The sequence below is a fragment of the Anarrhichthys ocellatus genome, unplaced genomic scaffold, assembly GCF_004355925.1.
Source record: "Anarrhichthys ocellatus isolate YVR2014 unplaced genomic scaffold, GSC_Weel_1.0 scaffold11, whole genome shotgun sequence".
NCBI classification, from domain to species: domain Eukaryota; kingdom Metazoa; phylum Chordata; class Actinopteri; order Perciformes; family Anarhichadidae; genus Anarrhichthys; species Anarrhichthys ocellatus.
Window position 1 is genome coordinate 1,836,981 of NW_022280041.1, and position 14,625 is coordinate 1,851,605.

At 41.6% G+C, this 14,625-nt stretch overlaps 1 protein-coding gene across 2 annotated transcripts in view; it reads left to right on the plus strand.

Annotated features, from left to right (window-relative positions):
* Positions 1 to 14,625, plus strand: part of col4a6 (collagen, type IV, alpha 6) — a 94,601-nt gene that overhangs the window by 45,569 nt on the left and 34,407 nt on the right. For both annotated transcript variants that reach the window (XM_031851557.1, XM_031851558.1), the window contains exon 4: positions 10,990 to 11,064. In XM_031851557.1, the coding sequence (XP_031707417.1) occupies positions 10,990 to 11,064 (75 nt within the window). The remainder of the gene's footprint in view (positions 1 to 10,989; positions 11,065 to 14,625) is intronic.

Sequence of the window (14,625 nt, forward strand, 5' to 3'; positions counted from 1 at the left end):
CGCTGTCACTCACTTTATGTGTGCGTCTCTACAGGCCAGCTTGTGTCTTGAAATCATTTATATTTTCCCACAGTTCACACATTTAGAGTTTTGAGGGAAGTTCTGTTTAAAGAGCAGTTCATGATTAACCAGAGAGAGTGTTGCTCATTTAACATAATTAGGGTTTTGTTAAGTTATAAATATGACCGCGGATGACAATCTGCAATGTAGCTTTAAGGCTGTGTGTGTGTGTGTGCGCGTGTGCGTGTGTGTGTGTGTGTGTGTGTGTGTGTGCAAAATAGTACACCAATTTTGTGCAGATTAGCAGATAGAAGGGGAGGGCAAAATAACAAGGACACTACTATGGAGCCTGTAATGTTTAGTTTTGATAAGAAACCTCGATAGTAATTTTTTCAAAGCTCATTACTGTGTGTTGCATTGTGTTGTTTTATGTTTGTGCATATTTTGACCTGTCAATCACTGTGTAGCCCCGCCCCTAAAGCATCCCCTGCTTTATGGTCTGTGTGACTCTAAATGGACCATAATGTACTAAATGAACATCATGCTGTATTGAAGAAGACTTGAAACTAGAGATTGAGACCATAAACTCATGTTTACAATGTTTACTGAGGTAATAAATCAAGAGAGAAGTAGAGTCATTTTCTCATAGACTTCTATACAACCAGAGGAGTCGCCCCCTGGTGGACACTAGAGAGAATGCAGCTTTGAGGCACTTCAGGATTGCCTTAACTTTTCAGAACCGGTGGTCGCCGCCTGCTTTAGCCTGAATTTCGTTCTCTTCACATTGTTGACGTGTAACACTCACTGCATGTTCATGTAAACTCACGTCCTCGACTGGAGACATGTTTGGTTTACATGAGAGTACAGCAGCTTGTATTAGAGTCAATGGACCATTTATAAAGAGCAGTTGGATGTTTGCGTAGACAACAAAAGCCTGATGGGAATAGTTTTCATTCATTTTATCCTTCTTCTAATCTTCTTTAAGCTAAACAATGATGTGTTTGTGCTGCTTAGGAGAACAAGTCTTTGCAAGAATGAGACAACGCATCTTTCCTTTATTGATTTCTGACGCTGTGTAGTACCTGACGAGTTAATTCCGTGTTTACTACACTGCAGTTTGTCTCCTGCAGCCGTCAGCTCTGTTCATCCTCATCCAGCTGATGTTAACATCACGCTACACTGATGGATCCTCCAGTTTTACAACCCTGAATGTGCATTGTAAATATTATCTTTAGCGTCGTACATCTCTTGGCTTCTACTTGGCTAATTGAAATCCAATCATAAATATTTCTATGTGGTCTAATACTGTAAATACTGTCTTGTACTGTAACGCTACTCGTCTCTGTCTTGAGCTTGATAATTTGTCAAACTCTCTCTAAACGCTCAAAGAGAAATGGGATGTTTACTTCCAGAACATCAGATCCACCTGCTCACAATGAAGCAGTCCTGTTTATTGTCCACGTGTTGACTGCCAAGACTCAACGAGACAATCGACAGATGTAGACACCGAGAAGGTAAACAGCTGCTGCCTTTGTTGTACTCCTAATGAAGTTGAGTCAAAGAAGATCCATGTCAGTTAATCTTGTTTTATTGAGACAATGAAGGGGAAATCCTTTTTCTTTTTCTCCTTTTTTCCAGTAGGGATGGCAGGAATGGTGATATATACAGTATATTGTGAGACAAATACATTTATCAACCACCAAAGACTTTGCCATACTGTTTGTTGTGTTCAATGTCTCTGAGTGTGTTGTATGGGCCTCATGTTTGCCAGGTATTTCATTTGCTGGATTAAATTAAACAAAAACAATACTTTCCTGCCCAGAAAATGGTTTATATCAGGATATATTTCAGAATAAAATCACATGTATTGCAAATTTTTGCAATTGGAATGGAAATGGAATTACGTCCATATTGGATCTAGTTTTGATCTACTTATGGAGACTCCAAGTGTAGCCTGTGTTTGTTTTTTCTCCTCCCGATTGCCGACCTTAAAAGCAGCTTTTTTATCCACAGTTTAATCATCATGAATTTTGTCTAATTTCACAAGTCCAGACCTGAGACAGAAACAACTGGCGGTGATAATCTATTCCTTTTGTGCCAGTCCTTCCATTCCCGTCGTTGGTTTGCCGGTGTGTAATTTATGCCCTAAACACACATTTCATCTGCTCCATTGATCACGCAGCGTCTTTGTCTGCGCTCTTGTCCGGACAGCGGCTCGCAGTTTGTTTTGGCTGCCGCCCTAGTCTCCTCCTGTAAACCCGTCTGTGTCGACAGCAGATTTTTAGCTGCAGAAAACGTCTCTGAGCTCTTTTTTTGTTTGTTTCTTAATTGCCGGATTGAGCAGGCATGAAGCTGCCTGTTCCTGGTTCGCTTGCGGCGGTGTTGCCGGTGGGCAGCCGAAACGAAAGGTTCATTCCAAGTGTCTGTGCTGAAAGGTGGAGGATGTACTGATCAATTTAGAGCTTCAACAAGGTTGTAAAAGTGATGATTAATCCTTTCCACTGGCAATGGCACAGGTCATTGGAACAATGGAAACACCTTTGCAAGCGAGGGGAATCCCAGCTTTATTGTTGCACTGAAAGAATTATGGGATTTTTTTCATGTTTCCAAACTTGAGTCATTGTCTGATTGAGATCCAGATACATTTTCTGCTCCTTCTTCCCAATATAAATGTGTTTCTTCTGATACTTCCAGACCTCTGCAGTGTGTGTTGACCCTGCATGCACTTTTAAAAGTGACCCGCTGTTCTATACTTGGTGCTTTGGGTTTATTTTCATGTCACTGTTGTGCACTCACAGTGGATTTATAGCTGGAGAGAAACCAAACCCCAACCGGAAGCTCATGTTCTGACGATGTGGACTGTCGGGCAGCGTCTTGGCTCCATGTCTGAATACCGATGGGGTGGTGGGGGGCTGCGATGAGAATCTGAACTTTAATAGATCATGTGACGTGCCTCACACTGGTGTTGATTGTCAGGGCAGCAGTATCTCTGCCCACATAGGAGGTGCAGTCGTTTAATTATAAAATATGATTCACGGAAATAAACTTTAAGGATAAAATGTGAAAAACGTTCAATAAGTAACCTGCATATTTGTTAAACCTGTTTGGGGGGTTCAGGCCGTTAAAGTCACTGTGAATCCCTGATTTCGGCCTATGAGGCGAGGAGAGCGCCCATTAAAAGAGGCGAGGTGGGGCACGGTTGAGAATCGGTTATCAGGAAGGCGTCGCACATATTTCAGCTCATCCTGGTTGCAGATCAATCGTCCTTTCACTGATAACATCTACTTTTAGAGATAGCTGGGCAGGGCCTGGGACCTGAGGATACACTCTACATAAAGCTGTACCAGAGGTATTAGAAGAAACTCGCTACTTAGCTCCTGTTCGGCGTGCGTGCCCGCTCTCGCGTGATAAAAGAGAGAGAGGCACACAACAAGGCTAGGCAGGTAGAGTCCTAATCCTGTCTAATAGTAATGTTTCTGTTCCATCACGACTGCACCAACCTTAGCCAGAGGAAAGAGTGTGTGTGTGTGTGTGCATGTTTCTGCATGAGTGCAAGCCAGCACAAATGACTGCATGTCAACACATCGACGATTTTGATCCAATATGATTATATTTAATAGAGGATTTCACAGGTTTAAATGTAAACATTCCCAAATGTGTCCCAGTTTATTGTCTGTTTCAGTGGAAGTGAATGAGATCAGCTGACAGGAAGTGAACGTGGACCGAAGCTCGTGAATGTACTTTACTTTCCATAACTGTATATTTGCATCGTGGTATTGATACTTTTACGACAGGTGTGATGTATGTATGTATTATTCATCGGAAAATACTGAGAAAAAAATGTCTATCACGATTTCTCGGAGCACAAGTAGACGTCTTCAAAAGTCCAGAACTCGAAGATATTTCAATTAGAAGTGAGCAAGTTTAGACTTTGACTGGAGATAACTTCGTAGATCACTTTTTATTGGGTGGGGGAAGTTTCAGGAGTCTAAAGTAATTGATGTTATGTGTTGGGAGGTTTGAAATGTCAATTGTTTCTTCATGATTGTGTCACATCTATCTCATCATTATAAGTTCTCGTCAGCCAGTTAAACTCCTGTATGTGCTGTGAAACATTTTTGAACATTTACCCTCAGGCATCACATTTTTTTGGCTCAATAAGATATTTTTTCATCCCTTTGAATCTCCATTTTTCATTTTGTTTTTGAATTTACGAGGATGTAAATCCAGTATATAACCTGGTCTAATGTGATGCTCTTGCTGTTTTTGTTATTCTGCCTCTGTCCTCAAATTTAGCTAAGCTTAGCTAAACTAATCTTAGTTTACTTTGACTCCGCCAGGAAAGCCGCATCATGCAGCACGTTAGGACAAAGAAGTTGAGACATTAAAGCGTTTTGCAGCATTAAGTCTTAACTGGATTAGAGATTGGGAAATGCAGAGGGGACGATTTCCATTACTGTTTGCTATCTGCTTACGTAAAGTCCCAGAATGCATCTGGGTTTAAAGTGCATGACTACGAATGTCAACTTGCTTTCAAGGACCATATCAGAGTTTTCTTTTTTTCTTTCCAAAAACTCTTGTGGTATCATTTTTTATGCATTTTCTTTCCTTTCAGACTTTGGTTTCCATTGATTTCTGCACAATATTTGCATATGTTGAGACGTATTGTTCCACGGTAATACATTAGTAATCAGAGTGATTTCTCTGCTTTGCATAACCTCGTCACAATAATGTAACTTCGACAAAAATAAATGCAGGTTTAACGTCAAATGTGATGGATTAAGTCCCCAAAATCTGCTGATTGATTTAGAAAGCACGCAAAAGTGAATGGAAGCCAATGGCTGCAAAAAGTACCTTCAAAAAGCAGAAACACAGCAACGTAATTTAAACAAAACACAGTAATACCTCTGGTATAGTCCGTCCATGATGAAAAAAAAACATCGAAACGTGAATTTGGAGCATTTCACATGAACTGAAATTCTGCTATTTTACTATTTACATCAACAAAACTTCTTCTTGTAAAACGTCTTTGGAACTGTTTCAAAGAGTGGACATCAAAGTGAAGTCCCTCTCCTGATACATACGCATTGCGCCTTCTGCCAATATACTTTATTTACATTCGCAGCCGCCGGTCGTGTCAGCCCGCTCTGTGCGACGTCCTGTTTGGGTCGGGTTTTAGCCCAAAGTTAAAGATGATCTGACTCCAGCTGGGTGGCCTGCACGGTCCAAGAGGGAAGGCATTACAGAAACGCACGAGGAGCTTGTGTACAAGTACACAAAGCGGTGCACGTGGACACATGTACAGTCCATACCGCTCACACACACACACACACACTTAGACACACACTTAGACACGCCAACACAACGTGGAATAAACAGAAGTAAACGAGGAACGCTGGAGGCCCAAACACAGCTGGTTAGTCTCCTGTGGTGGATGTCAAGGTCACAGATGGACCAGAGAGGAAGAGGAGGGAGAGGAAGGAGAGAAAAGATAGGGGGGAGGAGAGGAAAGGGGGACGAAGGGAAGACAAAACAGAGACATTGGAGTGAAGGGGTGGGGGAAAGACTCTTTCTTCCTCCTCTTATCTCCACATTTTCCTTCTTTGCCCTTTGCCTTACTTTATGTGCATAAGCAGTGACAACCTCCCGCTGCTCTTCTTCCTCTTGAAGTCATTCCTCAACGTCAGCTTCAGGTTCAGGTGAAATGTAAAAAGGGTCACATTCAAAATCCATCTTTTTTTCCTAACACTTGACTGTCAGTCAGTGATGATCGCAGTCATGTTTTTGTTGTTAAAAGCAGACAGCGACTCCTCAGAGAGTTCCTTGGTTTGTGTTGTGCAATGTCATTTTGACTGGCAGGTTTTGGAGTGAACTCTGCGCTCCCATTGGTTGTTAGCATGCGATGACATGCTGATTGGCAGGCTGAGGATTAAATAAATTCCTGTGCATCACTTGGTAGGGAAAGCGTGAAGGGTCAACTTAAGGATTCGCTTGGTTCTGCACTTCAATTCCCAGAGTTCACTTGTCAGTCAAACAGTTTCAACCTCACCTTTTCCTCTTTTTTTGTGGAAAGAGATTGTTTTATCTTTATTCTCTTAAACCTTCTCCATGTTTTTTCTTCTCTCTGTCTCAGTTAAGTCAAACACAACATTGTGTCTCAAAGAGCAGATTAAAACTGAAATGAATAGTCGAATAATTCATCAGTTATTTAACCATATTCAATTGGCAACTGCTTTCAAAATGTTGATTATCTGCTTCCAGCTTCTTAAATGTGAGGATTTGTAGCTATAAACTTAATATCTCTGGCTGTTATTTGAACCAAACAAATGATTTGTGGCGGGATTTTTCACGGTTATATAGACAAAATGATTAAAGGGATTGTGTGATAGTTTGGGGCTAGCTGTTTCCAGTCTGTACGCTATGCTAAGCTAACTATGTGTGCCTGCGACTACATTTATTGCTGCATAGTATTTACTGATGAATGAAATGTGGAGGAGGAAAATGAACCTATGGGTGTTTCTCTCCACAGTAGATCATCTGTTGAGTGTTTGATGGGTGCTTCTTTGTGCTTTAGGAAGTAACTGCCGTATTTTTCTAACATTCGCAGGACTAACTTTACTTTTGATGCTTTGCTAAACTCTCCCCCGGTACACGCGTTGAAGCAGCGTCGCTGTGTGTGTTTGACCAATGAATGACCGTCAGTCCTGCAAACTCCACCAGGAAAGTTCCTGGTCCCCGCGGTCAAAACGTTCCTCATAAGGTTCCTGGTCCCTGGGGAAAGGTCTTCAGGTGTTGTTTTTAATCTGTCACTAGTCTAATTTGTCTATTATTTTAGTTGTTCCTCTGGTTTAATACCTGAAACAAGCATAAAAAATATATTTCCCAAAACCTAATTGATACAAGTGAGTTAAAACAGCAAATAAAAAACGTTTCGTTGTGTTTTATGGATAGAAAAAAGGCCGAATGCACATTATCTTACATCAAAATGCCACACATTATTTCTTTAACTACATATTAGCACTACAATCGGCTTATACATACAGTAATGCCAGGTATCTTCAGGATCACACATTCCTTCAGCCGTGCCTCTCTGACCCTTAAACCACCACCATCATGGTGTAATTCTATAACATACGAAGCAAACAAAGCTTTATCTCACTTATTGTTTTGTTTTGAATTTAAAGCAAACTGGCTGTCCTGTCACATCACGCTGTTGTTGTCTCAGCCGTGCAGTTCCGTTTGTGTGTAACCCTATAGACTCAACCCTTCACGAGGATAACATCTGCCGACCCTATAGGCACGAACGAGGCAAGTCCAGACATCAGCCGACGCACGAGCTGCCACTCTCGGGTGTTTCAATGGCGGTTTGAAAAGAAGTCTCGGTTAGATGCTCGTACATGAAAGTGTTTGGACAGTGAAGTATGAGCAAACAAGCAGAGATTGATTGGGGAACATTAGCCGAAGCTTAGAGGCACATAGCTGCGTAATGCCAGGATGACAGTGTGGAAGAAAACTGTTGAATTCACGCCGTTGAATCGGGAATGTGCCTGTTCCATCACGTTATGTCAGTGAACGTATGCAAATTGTGAGCGCGCTGCTTTTGTCTGGAGTGCTGTAACCTTATCTGGTACAAGTCTAACCCTGTAGCAGATTTACATTCCTCTAACTTAACCTCGCTGGCACTAACCTTGTAGCATAAAGGGTCTTTTCACCCAAATTACGAAACACACGTACACTCACAGGTTGTGTTTCAGAGGGTGTAAGATGATTAGATGATCAAGTAGCTTTCATATTGTGAAACCAGGGCTTCAGATCATTGTCCTCTTTGTTCTCTGTGGGAGAATGTAGCCCTGATCTCTTCACTACTCGTCATTTTTTGTTGCTTGGACAGAAGCCCCTTGACAGCCTTTTTGCGTACTATCTTTTAAGTACGTTGGGAAACAGCGGCGGTTAGGTCAAGGCAACAAAACGAGCTAGTTAGCGTTAAAAAAAAGCATTATGGTTTGACTTTAAATAAGTACACTTGTAACGTAACAACCTATCCTCATTCAGCAGTTCGTATAATATCATACGAAAAAGTTACTTCTCATTTTTAATGCGTTTTCCTACGACAGTCCAGCAACACGTGTCGATTTCCACTCGTTAAATGCATCAAGTCTTTTCAAATTAAACTTACGTCTTCACAGGAAGCAACTTAGTTAGGTTTAGGCAACAAACTACTTGGTTAGGTTTAAAATAACTACAGAAGTTGTGTTACTTAAGTACGGAAGTAATGTGACAAATAAATAAATCTAACGCCGACCGAGCATCGGTATTGAACTAGGCTGTGTGTGTGCGTGCCCTTGTATTTCTAGCTATGCGAGGACCAGGACCAGTTTAAGGGAAGTGAGGACACTTTTTCAGTTTTGCTTGCAGGTTGTTACACTTCAGGTGTTAATCTTAGAAAAATAACTGGGGTAGATTGTGTGTTCTTGTGCAGCATTACCTGCATCTAGACGTCCAAATTCACCCACATCACCTGTGAGTTCATTTATCTCCACAATAATTCTTCATTGTGTGCATGTGCGCGCGTTTTCCTCGTCTGTATTTGACACCACATCACACATCCTCCGCTCTCCCCCTCGGGCGCTGGCTTAGCAGCTGTTTGCCCATATCATCCTTCACTTTTTTAAAATCTGGGTGTGGACAGGGGAGCGCATCTCCGCCCTGCTCAGGTAGAGGCTGGATTATATCCCAGGACAATGCCTCCGCTGGGCCAATAACAATCGGAGGCAGCCGGCTCTGATTGGGTAATACCTGAGGAGGTATTCATGCCTTAACAAAAGGAGGATAATAGAGCGGAATAATAAGAGCAACATGATATAGAGATGGGAGCTAGGAGAGTGCGACACTTTTGTCATCCTCTGCTTCTTTTTCCACATTTTTAAACCATGTTTTTGCTTAAACTGAATAAAGTTTTCATCCTCTTTGATCCTTTTACTTTGTTGTTCTTTTATGGATTTAATTTTGAGTACCTTTAATGCTCCAAATTGCTTGTTTTGCATCTATTTTTAGCTTCCTCTTCTTTAGCCTCTTTGGCATAGGTTTCCTTTGAGCTGCTCTCTTTTTTGGCTTCCCTCCATTTCTTTTACCCGCTCTCTTTTCTTGCTCCCTCTACTAGCCCAAATTTCACTGTTTTCCTGCTCACTTTCTCCCTCTCTTGCCCTCCTTCTGTCATTGTGATTAGAGGAGTTGAGGAGATCAGAGGGAAGAAAGCAGGAGCAGCACTGCTGACCTTTCCCCTCCTTCTCTCTCTCATACTTTGTGCCAAGCTCGCGTTCTCCTTGTTGTGTGTTTTCCTCCGTTTCTCTTCCTTCCCCACCACGTTCACCCCGTGTTTTACATTGGGGAGTTTTTCCTTTTCCGATACGACGGTCCAAGGAGCGTGGATGTCATATGTTGTACAGATTATAAAGCTTATAAAGTTTGTGATTTGTAATATTGAGCTGTACAGAAATGTTTTTATTGAATTGTATTGAATGTTGTCGCAGTAGCTTAGCTTAAAAGTAGTAGTACCTCAACATTTCTCAATAGCATATCAATTCACCACATATAGATGTAATAAATCAACACTGTGCAGGGTTGTTCTGTCAATCATCATCTTATTGACACTCTTTAACTGAACGTTTCTCAGACGCCTTCCCACCACTCTTTCCCAGGCTCTTATTATGTCAGACCGAGACCCAGACTAGACCATCTGATGGCTACTTACGGGGGTCCCGGAGGGCCCTTGACCTCGATTATTGTGATTATGAACACTCACAGAACTAATACACCCATATGAACTAATACACCCTGCACTTTCTCCTCATCCACCCCTGTCCTCTGAACCTCCATCACACCCCAGTCAACACCCTTTTACCCCTCTTCCTCCCGCCCCTACTCTCCTCCACGTCTGTCCACCCCGCCAGCACCCTTTCATCCACTAATCACATTGAAATGCCAGCCATGACCTCTTAGTTTGACCCGCAAATAGACCCCCAAACTATGGACCCTTATGAGACATTTGCTCCTATATTCACAAGGAGGTAATTAAATGTGTAATTAATGAGGTATTTTACATGGATTTACCACGACAATCACACAGATATGTAGGAAGAAAACACACCTTTATCTCTGCTCGCCATGTGGTCCATCAAGTGAAAAGATGGCGTCAGGTTTTAAGAGGCTCGTACATGGTCTAAGAGCACTGCGTGATGTTTGGTAGTTATCTCAGGAATGCCACCCCTGAACACAGAAGGGTTAATCTGTAGTTCACTTTATGAGCTTATAAATTTATGAGCTACAAATGGCGTGTGGTGATGCTGACGTTTGTTTACTGTGCATGATATGGGATGTATGAGGACGCGAACCTGCAGAAATGGAGATCGCTAGAGTGAAAATGCACCTGAAACAACAAGAACTTTGGGAGTTAAAGCTGGTTTGTGTGTCTACCAATCAAAGAAAAGAGCCGGAGGGAACGAACCGAGTTAGAAAACCCAGAAAAGAAAAGCGTACAGGGAGACAAATAAACAGTAAACACAAAAGGGAACCTGGTAGTACATCTTATGTTTGATACATAATTAGATCTGCCCTTTAGAGAATTATGCACTTTTTAAATCAGCACTGACTGGATCTCCTAAATCCGGTTTAAATCCCTGCCAACTTCTCACTGATGCAACTACTCCTCCATCCACATGACTCATGGAGTTTTTGCCAGACTCTCTTCGTGCTCCTCTGCCTCTCTTTTCCGTCTCTTTGTTTGATCTGTTTCTTTTAGTCATGAAGGGATTTGAACAAATCCTTACAGTTACATTCTGATGATGCATTTAGGCGGTGAAGTGTGTCGCTCAAACGAAGAGGAAGTTCGACATTCAAACTCCAAATTGTCTGGTCTTGAACAAGATTTCTCCGCATATATTTCCAAAGCACAGGTTGTAATTTTGGTTTCTTTTTGTTCTTTTTCTGCAGGGTACGTCTGACGAGCCGTGTGCAGGCAGAAACTGTGGCGAAGGATGCAGGTGCAACCCAGAGAAAGGCAGCCGGGTGAGTCCCGTCTCATCTGCATGATAGCGCCAACTTGTACATAGAAATCCATCTCTACGTCTCCACTAAAAAAAAACACTATTTTAGTTCCTGTTCCACACAGACACATGTTCCACATGTTGCTTTTACCTCCTTTTAATCAGGGCAGCTCTCAGCCTGGTTGGCCATCACGTGTTAGTTTACACTGTGATATTACGTCGCATTATAAAACTACACATTTCCTTTAATAGTTAAGACATCATGTAAATGTTAGCTTGTATGAAGTTGCAAGAAGTGCTTTTTTCCATCTAATTATATTTAAAAAGAAGCTGTTTTGGGGATTTTAAGTGATAATGTTTCTGTTAATCCCATCCCCTCCTAAAAACTATAACAACTTTAAATTGTAAGTTGTTATTTCCCCCAGTCGTCTATAACTCCCTATCATGGGAGTGTGTGAGAGAAAGACTATCAATCATCCATCACAGCAGCTTATCTGTTTGCCCGGTACAGATGTTTTAGCTCAGATTAATTGCACTATATTTATGGTCGAGGTTAGTGGTTTGCTGTTTACTTGTTACAGTGCATACATCCAGTTGAGGTGAACTGTTTTGGCAAATTAAATTGCGGGAAAAACAAGTAAATTGCCTTCACTTCAGTTAGAAACAACGGCCCGGGGCTCTGGTTTACATTTGTTTTCTCTTTTCATCAACAGCCACAGACATTATCAGCACCTATCAAAGTCAGCTCTGTTAGTCCGTGTTGTACATGTTACAACATCCTTACAAACAATATCGTGATTTCTCTAGGCGAGGAGTTAGACGAAAACAAAACTGTGTCTTAAGGCGAGGAACTCATCTTCTTGTCACCATGAAATAAACACCTGTGTGGTGACTGACTCATAGATGCATAGCATCATTTAAACTTAACAAACACACTTATTTCAGTATAGAGATAGAGACAGCTGTTTAAATTTTAGTAGCCACAAACAGAGCAGCTCTACTCTCTGATTTATGAGTTGAGAGGAAGGTTTTTGGGGTGTTTTACACGTCAATATAAACCGGCTGGCTTCATGTACATTCCTGTACATTAACAAGCCTCTTTAAGTGCTGCAGCATCATCAGGTCAGAGGGGGGGGGGGGGGGCTGTAAATATTTAGCTGGAAGGGCTTCTCTTGATCTTATGATTTCTTCTTTTGGAAACATCTGACCAACAGAAACAATACAGAAACCCTACAGTATATTAATGTAGAATTTTACTCATTCTGGAGCATTTTATGTTCAAATTTCTATACAAAACAGTACTAAAGGGGATAAGTTTGGTCTCTGATGTGGTGGAATATTATTTATTGACACACATGTGTATTAATGTAGCAAATAACGCAAGAAAATCAGTGTGTCCATGAGTCAAACCAAATAAATGTGGTTTAACTAAGATTCTAAGAGAAACGTAAATATAGTAAAAAATTGATTAATATGAACACTGTGTGTGCGTGCGTGTGTGTTCACATCTGGCTAAAAGCAGACTAGCTGTAAGCTTCACACTGTAGCTCGGTCTCTTTCAGCCCGTATCCAAACAACAATTACTGTCTGACACAGAAGCCTGCACTTACTGCCTGCACACACTGTACGCCAGTCCAGGTAAATAACATAGTGACGGCCTGCCACATTACACCCAGGTACCTGTAGCTAAATGACATAGCTCAGGTAATACCACCTACCCCAGTACAGGCCCTGTGCTAGCCCTAAATGACACAGCCGCCGCCGGATTACCTTCTTTAACGGACACGTTTAAGTGGTACGGTGCTTATTTGTCTCTTTTCAGTTTTACTTTTGCACTCGCAGGTCGGTGAGGTGAGGCGTGTTCTCGATCATAGCGGTTAGCAGCCCTAAAGTTCACAGGTGGAAAAAGTAGTTTAGGTCGATGTTTGAGCTTATCTCTTGTTTTGGTTCTTAGTTTCAAGCAGGATAAACTTTCATTCACTTATAAGCTAGATTCTCTATACACGCCACATAAATAACGTTAAACTTCTTAATTCTAGCAGCGGAGCAAGAAAATCGAATAATAATGTTATCCAAGGAAGTTGTCCATCTATTAATTGTCGTCCTTTAATGCACGGAGGAAAACAGGACCATTGAGACTAAATATGTTGGTTGCAGGAGGTGCTATTTTAATTCCCATATATCAAGTCATTTGCCACAAAAAGGGTGTTATCATCTCATTCATCATCAGAGTTCACATGGGGATACATTCTGTCTGAAAGTTTGGAACTTTTACTGAGAACATAGCAACACAAGTAATGAGATGAATCAGACACAGGTGATGCTCTGTTGATCCCCGAGGGGGAACTCTTGTCAGTCGTTTGACAGAACAAATGATGAGGTTTATCAAAAGGTCAGCTTGTGCTATGCAAGTATAATTACTGTTTGTGTGTAAAGGCGTTTCTAATGTGCGTCTATTCATTTTTAAGACGACAGTTGTTGCATGTAAAGCTTCCCGTGCAAAAGGGAGGAAAAGGAGCCGAAGCACAAAACTGTCAAACTAGATTCTGTGAATCGAGGAAAAGTTAGTTTAATAAATTAAAGTTCAAGGAATAGTTTAACATTTTGGTAAATACACTTTTATGCTTTCTTACCAAGATTTAGGCGATAAGATTGATACCACTCTCAGATAAATCCATTCAATATGTAGCTGGGGCCAGCAGCCGGTTAGCTTAGCTTAGCATAAAAGCTGGAAACAGGGGGAAACAGCTAGCCTAGCTCTTTTCAAAAGCTAACAAAATCTGTGTACCGCCACCACTAAAGCACAAATCAACACGTTACGTTTTGTTTGTTTGATTCGTTCAAAAACTGAAGTGTAAAACAGCAGTTTTCCCTGGAGCAGTCACTGCTGTTTCCTGTCTTAATGCTAAGCTAAGTTAACCAGCTGCTGGCTGTAGCTTTCATATTAAAAACTATAAAATTATAAAACTATGTAAATGTGCAGATTGTCACTTAAAATATAAGCCTTGAACCTTTAGAAGCAAACAAACATCTTAATGTTTCCATCGTTGTTCCTGCTGTACAAACGTTGGTAAAGCTGGAGGGCATTGCACACACTGCTGTATTATTAGAGGAGGAGGGCAGGACTGACATGCCGAGATGTAGAAATATGAACTGAAGAAGTTTCCTCCGGCTAATAAACGTAACACGAAAACAAACATCTGTTTATATTGGGAGCGACAGACAAACCCGTCTGTGTGCCGAAAAAGGATGCAGCTTTAATCACTGTATAAGTTAGATGGATCTTATCATCTGGAGCTCTTACAGCCATTGCTCCTGCCTGAGTAACATCCTTCTCCCATCGGTGATAAAACATCCGACAGCAACACAAACACCGCAAAGACACAGTCCAGACGGCGTGTGTTGCTTTTAGTCGGTTTTCATTATTAATAGCCAAAGGGCTCCACTTTGTATTTAGAAGCTTGTGTTCACATGTGTGTGACTTCCCTCTGTGTCATCTTGGATCCATTAGGTCCAATAACATCCACTCCCGTTGGGTGAACCCCCCCCCCCCCCCCCCCCCTGCCCCCACCGAACGCCGCGC